This window comes from Indicator indicator, chromosome 22 (assembly GCF_027791375.1).
Source record: "Indicator indicator isolate 239-I01 chromosome 22, UM_Iind_1.1, whole genome shotgun sequence".
In the NCBI taxonomy this organism is placed as follows: domain Eukaryota; kingdom Metazoa; phylum Chordata; class Aves; order Piciformes; family Indicatoridae; genus Indicator; species Indicator indicator.
In genome coordinates this window covers 18,400,762-18,409,344 of record NC_072031.1, presented here as the reverse complement: position 1 = coordinate 18,409,344, position 8,583 = coordinate 18,400,762, and the positions used below count along the sequence as shown (strand labels likewise).

Sequence of the window (8,583 nt, the reverse complement as noted above, 5' to 3'; positions counted from 1 at the left end):
ATAGCCTGGCTCTGAAACACTGCCAGGAGGCAGTCCCTACCCCAGTCACAAACACACCCCCAAGGCATCATCAGCCCTTGCTGAGCCCACAGAGATGAGGCAAGGATGAAGCTCCAAGGAAGACAGGGAGAGATGTTCCAAGCCCTTTGCCCCCAGAACATGGCACCCACAGTGCTGGGGCAGCACTAGGGCAAGGATTCCGCTCCAAGGAAATAGGGAGAGGTGTTGCAAGCCCCTTTGCCCCCTGGAGCATGGCACCCGCTCTGCCATGAGCATCACCCCCTCCAGAGCACCCCAGGGCTCGATGCTGCTCCTCCTGCAGCCCTCTTGCCCCTCCCGCAGCTGTCTCTCCACAGGCAGTTTCAGCTCTTTATTGTCTGGGGGTCCTGCTACAGCCCCCCAGGGCCCTCTCCCCACGGCCACAGCCGCAGGGCAGGAGGTGATCCGCTCCCTCGTCCCCAGCACGGCACCGCAGTGTCCCTGGGAGGTGGAGAGGCTGCAGGAGCTGCAGCAGTCCGAGAACTGGCACTTAAGGAATCCTGGCTGGGGCCGGCCACTGCTCCTCCCTGGCAGGCACGGCTGTGGTGCAGTGCCCGCTGGCCCGGCCGGGCTGGCAGCGCAGGGTCACTTGATTTCAGTCACCTTTTCATCAACAGGCTCTCAAATGCCACCACCCAGTCTGGGCTCTGACCAGATTTGCTCTCAACATCACAGCCTTGCTTCTTCCCTTCAACCAAACGCCTTCCTTCCCTTTTAGGAGCAGTTTTGGATTTTGGCCAGAAATTGCTGTGCCCACCATTCCTCCAGGTCAATGGGAACAAAGTCTGAAAGAGAGGGCAGGGATAGAGGAGAACCTCACAGAGCAGCTGGAGAACAAGCAAGAGCTCCCCTTGATCACACCACTGGTCACCAGTGGAAGAAAAAAAAAAAAAAAAAAGACACCCTCCTCCCCCCAAAGTTTCCCCCACCTCTCAGCCATCCCCCTGAGCCTGGCAGCACCCCTCTGGTACCCTCTGACACCTCTCACCCATCCCTCTGATCCCAGCAGTGTCTCCAAGGCACCATGCCACACTTCTTGCCCATTCTAGCAGTGTCCCCTAACCCAAACCCTGTCCCCAGAAGGGTTTACAGAGGCCTGGCTCTTGGGGACCATCTCAGCTGCTGCAGGAGCCCCCAGGCTGTGTTCACAGCCCTTGCTCCAGCTGCTGAGAAGTTTCTTGTCCCCATCCCTGCTGCACTCCAGCTTGAGCCTGCTTGGCCTGGAGACCTGCTTGGCCCAGGTGTGGCAGCACCTGGGAAGAGCAGGATGTTGACACCTCCTTGGTGGCTGCAGAAAGCATCACTTTCAGAAATGCCATCAACAAGCTGTCCTGCTTGCTTGGCCTCCTTCAACAGCTCCATCCCCACCACAGTGCCAGGAACCAGCTGCCCATCCAGCACCCCCTGAGCAGCCTCAGACACAGCCCAACCCTTTTGGCCCATCCAGCACCCCTTGAGCAGCCTCAGACACAGCCCAACCCTTTTGGCCCATCCAGCACTGGAATACTGCTGCTCCTCCTCCTCCTCCTCCCACTGCAGCCCTGCTCAGGTGCCCAGCTGGGTCCACACCAACTCATTGCAGCCCTGAGTGCCCTGACTGCTCCCCACTTACTTTTCAGTCCAGGGTTGGGGTTTTTCTCTACGTACTGCACAGGCCCACAGGTGCTCTCCCCACTCTGGCTGCCGTCCAGCTGCTGCTCTACCTGCTGCCAGGCTGGGGAGGGGGCAGAAACAAGCAGTGGGTGGGTTTGGGAGGACACCTCCCCAGCCCAGGAAGGCTGCAGGAGAGGAGCAGGAGGCAGTGCAAAGGAGGGCACCATCCAGCCTGGGTACCCCACCCCTGCCACCAAGGTCCCCAGCATGATGCAGCTGACTCAGAGGGGGGCCCCACATGTTCCAAGCTCCCCCCCAAGACATGGCAACAAGCAGGTTCCTGCCCCCAGGGGTCCCCTGCCCTCACCCTCATAGACGAAGCGGACGTTCTCCTCGTGGGCCAGGGTGTAGCACTCCTCAGGGGCAGAGATCTGGGGCAGCAGCACCTGCGACCTCTTGCCATTCACTCTGTTGAAGACGAGCTTCTGGGCTGGGCTGGCCAGGGAAGCAACGTGGGGGTGAGGGAGGGGCCAGCTGGCTCTCCTCACCACAGCCTGGAGCAAGCACAAGAGCTGTCCTGCTGCTCCAGCTTGCCCCACAGCATGCACACCCACCCACAGCCCCAGCCAGGCCAGGGACAGAGCTCCTGCTCAGCACTGTCCCCAAGGGAGGGGACCACAAAGCACCCAAGTCACCCAAGAAAAGGGGTTTCTGCACGGGGAGGGGTACATACTCCCCAGGGAAAAGCAGGAGCTGCCCAGCTCCCAGCCCTCCTTCAGCCCCAAACAGAGTCCTTACAATGAAGTCTGTCCCTGAAGCTGCTGACACGTCAAGGAAAGGAGGGAAATCCAGCTGGGTGCTGGGCAGGGGAATGCACCACGCTGGCATCCTCTGCAGGCCAAGCACCCAGGCTTGCTGGAGCAGTCCTGACCCCCCAGCACACCTCCAAGGTGTCCCTGGTCTGGGACAAAACTCTACATCTGGGAGCACACCAGGCTTCCTCAGAGCTGGGATCCCCTCCTGAGAGCAGGGATCCCCTCCTGAGAGCAGGGATCCCCTCCTGAGAGCAGGGCACTTGAAGCCAGCCTCAGCTTGGGAGCAGCAAAAGCAGGCAGAGAAAAGGGAAAGGCTCTGAGACCTGGGGCACATTGAATGCAAAACTTCAGCATTTTGGCTTTTCTGCCCAGCTTCAGGGCAGGACACATCTGTCACAGCCACGGTTCTCGGGGACAAAGTCTAAGGGGCCCCAGGAACACAGATGGGTAATGGTTTAGAGAGCAGGCAGGACTGAAGAGGCAGCCCCTGCCTGCACCTCCCTGCCCGTTCTGCAGGCAGGGCCTGGGGCAGGAGAGCACATCCCAAACTGGGGGGGGCAGCCAGGAGCAGGCCCTGAAGGTGGGCAACGTGGTGGCAGCCACAGCAGTTAATGAGAGAGATCCCAGGAAGGAGGGGAGCTGGAGGGGGGAGGCTTTTCTCACCCATCGCTGAAAGATGAAGGGGATGGGCAGAGCTGCAGGCACCCCACGGGAGGGAAGCTGCCAGGCTGAGTTTGCCTCCAACTCTCCAGCTGAAATAGCACCTCCCCGAGAGAGGCTACCATCACCCCTGCAGCCCCCGGAGTCCCTTCCCACGGCTGCCCAGCAGCCCCTCTTAGCTCTGCTGGAATCGGGGAGTTGCACCCAAATGCTACTGCCCCAGCTTTAGGGACAAGGGACAACCCCCACCCCCCCGTCGCGGGTCACCTCGGGGGGTCCGGGGCTGCAGCCGGGCCCTGCCCGGTCGCACACCAGGGGCCCGGCGCCGGTTCTATAACGGGTTTGTGCAATCGGTGCCTCCCCCGGAGCGGGATAAGGGACATTGCACAATCCCTGCTCGGCCTGGTCCAGGCTCTCCCCGGCACCGGCTGCGGAACCCCAGGGGTGCTGGACCCTTCGGGAGAACGGAGCCCTTGGCCTCGTATCGATTCTGCTTGCACCAGCGGCGCCTCGGGCAGCAGGGACCCCCGGGACAGCGGGGACCCTGACCTGGCTCCGTCTGGCCCGGTACCAGGAGGGCCTCTGCCAGTGGGAACCCCCAGGGCAGCGGAGAATGCCTCCCGAGTGGGGCAGGCAGCCCCCTGCACCTTGCCCGCTCCCCCGCTCCCAGCTCCCGTTCCCCGGCGCTGTTACGAGGCAACCTCTGCCCGAACCGCCCCTCTGGGGGTGGGACACAGCCGCTCCGGTGCGTCCTGCCGTCCGCCCTGCAAGCACGGGGGCACGGTCCCAGTGGGACGCGGGCGGGCACCAGGAGGGCTGCACCCCCCCGACACTGCCCGGCCTGCGGGCACCGAGTGGCGGTTCCCGGTCAGTTCCCTGCTGCCCCCGCGGGCCCCTCCCCCGGCGGCGCGGCCCGGCCGCCCCGGTAACCTTTCCCCAAGGTCACGGCGGGCGGCGCGGGGCTCACCTGGCGGGGGGCCAGGCACCGGGCTGCAGCCGGCCCCGCAGCTCGCCCAGTTTGCTGCTCTCCACCGCCTGCTGCGTCGGACCTGCGGGGGGTGGGGGGAGCGGCGTCAGGACGGCCCCGGGAGGCGGCGGGAGCGGAACGGGCCGGTGCCGGCTGTCCCAGTTCCCCCTGACAACCATCTCCCGTCCTGTGCCCAGCCCGCACCCCTCCCGGTGCCCGGTACCTGTGCGGCGCTGCGTGGCCAGCTTGCTGGGGCCCCGCGTCAGCGTGTACATCCCTGCGGGACCGGCCCCGGGCCCACCACCGGCACCGGCGCCGCCGCCCCTGCCCGAGTGCGGCGCGCGCCCCTCGTCGGGCCTTTAACGGGCCGGGCCGGGCCGGGCCCGCGACACGCCCCCGGTCTTAAAGGGACCGCGCCCGGCCGCGGCACCGAGCACGTGTGGGGGCTGCGGGAGACGGGACGCAGCTGCGGGAACGCGCGGGGTCACGCCGCGGGGCCGAGGCGGGACACAGGGGGGAACGCATGGGACGTGGGGACACACGCGGGACACAGGGGGGAGCACAGAGGACATGGGGACACGTAGAGCAACACGGGAGTACACGTGGGGCACATGGGGCATGGGGACATACACAGGACACAGAGTGGGGCACATGGGACACGCAGGGAGACACGTGGGACACACTCAAGACACAGGAACGCATGGGACATAGGGGAGCATAGGGGACATGGGGACACAGAGGAACACGGGTGCACATGGGGCACAAGGAAACACATGGGGCATGGGGACACATGGACACGCACAGGACAGAGTGGGGCGCATGGGACACGCAGAGGACACACGGGACACACAAGACAAGTAGGAAAACACATGGGACACGCAAGACACAGGAACACGTGGGACATGGGGACACACGGGACACATAGGGGAATGCATGGGACATAGGGACACACGGGGGACACACAGGGAAACACATGGGATATGGGGACACACAGGGGACACACAGGGACACACAGGGGACACAGGGAAACACAAGGAAACACATGGGACATGACACGGGACACATAGGGGAGTGCATGGGACATGGGGACACACAGAGGGGAAGTGTACATGGGATGTGGGGACACACCGTGGACACAGGTGGGACCCACTGGGGGCACAGGTGGGACCCATTGGGGACACAGGTGGGAAGTGGAGGGGGCACATGTAGGGCACATAAGGGACACACATAGAGCATGGGGACACACAGAGGACATGGGGGCACATAGGAGGAACACAGGGACACAGCAGTGCCTGCAGGGGACATGGGGACACATGCAGGACACGTAGAGGGGATATGTGGCAGACACGGGACATGCAGAGTGCATTGGGGGGACATAGAGGAAACATGGGGACACAGGAGGGGGGTGTACACAGGGTGTGGGGACACACATGGGACACAAGCAGGACATTGTTGGCTTGTTTGGGGCATGTGGGAAGTGGAGACCCATGGGATGCAGGACACCTGGGGGTATACAGGGTTGGGGAGGCACACAAGGAGACATGCATGGGGCACACAGGGGACACACGGGACATGGGGACACATTGGGGGCACACGTGGGCAGTGGAAACACACAGGGGACACACATGGGACACAGAAAGTAGACACAGGACATGCAGGAGACACAGGGCACAGGCACACAAGGACATGTGGGAGATGTGAGGGAGCACCAGGAGAGCCATGGGGCACACAGGAAACACGCAGGGACACAGGGGACATGGGGACACATGTGCAACACATTAGGGGCACGCATAGGATGGAGGGTGTACATGAGGGGACACAGGGGACACATAGGAGAACACATAGGGGCACACAGGGAGGGGGTACATGCTGTGGGCTCAGGACACCCATGGGACACATAGAGGTGAAAGGGACACGGGGACACACAGAGGGCAAATAGGATACAGGGCACAGGAGTCATGCGACAGAAGGTGGTACATGCACGCAGGGGACACGGGACCCAGTCAGGCGACATACACGGCGACAATCAGGACACAGGGGATACTGCAGCCATGGGACACATAGGAGTCGCTCCTGGGACACGCAGGACTCAGGCAGGCGACATGCAGGGAGCTGTGAGGAGGCGCTCAGGTGGCACCGCCGTGGGGTCAACGCTGGGACAAGCCCCCTGAGCCCTGTCCGTGAGCCGCGAACCTCCGCGCAGTGCAGGGAGCTGGGGCGGGCGGCCACGTCCCAGCTACCGTAGTGACCTTTGGAGCAGGGAAGGTGCACCGAGGTGTCCTGTGATGGTTTGAAACTGTCTTTTTAATTTTTCCTTGCAAAGTTCAGAACAGAGAAAGTGAAAGAATGTAAATAAGTCACTATTGGGTGTAAGAAAGCAAAATACTGATTGTTCTAAACACTTCCATTGGATAGATAGAAATGTTTAAGAACTATTACCCAAAACAAAGTAGGCACTCTGCACATTCTGCGTTCAGCAGTGGGGGCAGTTGCTGGGCTGTCTGGTTGCTGTTTCTTCTTCTCTTCTGGCTGAAGATAACACACTGACCTTGGCAGTTAACAACTTTCTGCTCTAACTAAACTCTGCTTCTCTGTCCAGGGGGGTCTGGGAGGGAAGCTCCTGGGAGAGGGAGGCCCCTTTGGGAGGGTCCCCTTGGGGGGAAGCAAAGGGAGATCGGTTGTGTTTTTCTGTTGATTGTATATATTTGTAAGTGTTGTGAATTTTGTATATTTGTACATATTCATTGCATTTCATCTGCTTGTAAATACAGCCTTCATTTGCTTCCAGACTGGGCTAGCCTGGTTATTGTCGGGGGGGGGGGGGAATTTCAGCTCACACCGCACCGACACATGTCCCCACGTGGTGGGACCTGCCACCCCGGGAGATGACCCTGAGACACCCTCCAGGCACCCCGCAGCGTCACCCACAGCTGGGCTCCACCCAGGGTTTGGAGGACAGGCCATGGGACAAACTCAGAGGGGGCTTTGAGGGCACTTCGGGCTTGCTCTGGGGGCACCAAAGCCACACCACATGGGTGACCTTGGCCATGCAGTGTGAGCGTGCCATGTGGCCATGGTGGCACAGCTCTGCGTGGGGTGCCTGCCCCTCCGAGTTAGCATCCTGCAAAACAGGGCCTGGTCCTGTGGGGTGCTGGGCACCTCAGAATGGGCACCTGCAGCTATCAGCCCCACTGTCCGCCCCCAGCCCTGCAGAATGTGGCCCTTGTTACTGCCTTTAAACACAGCTGTGACCCATGGGTACCTGCCACTGCCTTCTCACACAGCTGTCCCCTGGGGGGCTGTGCCTCAGTTTCCCCACCCAAAGCCTGCCCAGGGTTTTTGGGGCACTGGTGGGTACAACCCCTGGGAAACTCTGAGCCCCAGGTTTTCAGGCTCTATCTGGAGCCTTCCATGTCTCCACCCTGAACGAGGGTCTGGGGGCAGCTAGGTGGGATCACTGCCAGCCCCACGGGCCGGAGTCACATCACGGGGTGACCCTGCTGCCTGCTCCCTGCAGTCAGGGCATGCACTGCCCTCGGGTGTGTCCGCAGACCCTTAACCCACTCCTGCTTGGCGTGCTGGGGACAGGGTGGGTGGTGGTAACAGCATCACTCACGGGGCCTGCAGCACCCTTGTGGGGCAGCGGGGGGGGCGGGGTGTGTGTGGGTGTGGGTGTGTGTGTGTGGGGGGGGGGGGTGTGTGTGTGTGTGGGTGTGTGTGTGTGTCAACGGGATCTGTGAGCCTCTGGACGGCAAAGCAGCAACAACCGGCGCAGGGCGGACCCCGTGGACGTAGAGGCGAAGGCGAGGGCCGCCAGGGCAGCACACCATACAGAGGCGCCGCTGGTGTAGTGGTATCATGCAAGATTCCCATTCTTGCGACCCGGGTTCGATTCCCGGGCGGCGCACAACGGAATGTGTGTGTGTGTTTTTTGTCTGTGTGAGGGATGTATTTATTTCAATTTGGGTGTGCTTGTTTTGTGGCTTCTTCTTCTTTTTAAAATTATTTTTTCAAATTATTCTTGTTGTTGTTTTGTTGTTTTGGGGCTTTTTCGTTGGTGGTTGTGGGGGTGGTTTCTTTTTGGTTTTGGCTTCATTTTGTTTGGATTTGTCTGGTTTGGGTTTATTTGGGGTTTGTGGGTTTTTTTTAGTGTTTTTGGATGCTGTGAGGTTTTGGGGGGTTTTGTTTGTTTGTTTTATTTTTATTTGGTTTGGTTTGGTTGGGTTTGGGGGTTTTTGGTTTTGTTTTTTTTTATTATTTGTGATTGGTTTAAGGTTATTTTTGCGTTGTTTTTTCATTTGTTTTGCGATTTTTTTTTCCCCTTTGATTTTGTTTTTGCTTGTTCGATGCGTTTTGTTTGGCTTGTTTAGGGTTCTTACTGTGTTTTGGGTTGGGGTTTTTTTGGGGGTGGTGTTGGTTTTTTGCCGATTTTGTTTTTTTTTTTTTCAGGGAGAGTTGTTTGGTTTGGGGCTTGTTGGTTGGTTGGTTGGTTTGGGGATTTTTTTAGTT

The 8,583-nt window shown here is 60.3% G+C and overlaps 1 protein-coding gene and 1 non-coding gene across 2 annotated transcripts; one reads left to right on the top strand and one right to left on the bottom strand.

The window, feature by feature from the left end:
* Positions 1-361: 361 nt before the first annotated feature.
* Positions 362-4,349, bottom strand: MCRIP2 (MAPK regulated corepressor interacting protein 2). The gene is made up of 3 exons (XM_054391186.1): positions 4,298-4,349; positions 1,652-1,753; positions 362-824 (listed from the first exon to the last, which is right to left on the bottom strand). Exons 1-3 carry the CDS (start codon positions 4,347-4,349, stop codon positions 754-756), a joined length of 225 nt encoding a protein of 74 aa, XP_054247161.1. The 3' UTR covers positions 362-753.
* Positions 4,350-7,910: 3,561 nt separating this feature from the next.
* Positions 7,911-7,981, top strand: TRNAG-CCC (transfer RNA glycine (anticodon CCC)). Its single transcript has one exon. It is a non-coding gene; the product is annotated as a tRNA-Gly (tRNA).
* Positions 7,982-8,583: the final 602 nt, after the last annotated feature.

Bases quoted from the DNA above. Each gene is read 5' to 3' on its own strand.
- MCRIP2 (XM_054391186.1), bottom strand. From the start codon at position 4,349: ATGTACACGCTGACGCGGGGCCCCAGCAAGCTGGCCACGCAGCGCCGC. The intron at 1,754-4,297 runs GTACCGGGCACC...CCCCCTCCCCAG, and splicing joins GGCCACGCAGCGCCGCACAG to CCTGGCAGCAGGTAGAGCAG. The intron at 825-1,651 runs GTAAGTGGGGAG...CCTCTCTTTCAG, and splicing joins CCCCAACCCTGGACTGAAAA to ACTTTGTTCCCATTGACCTG.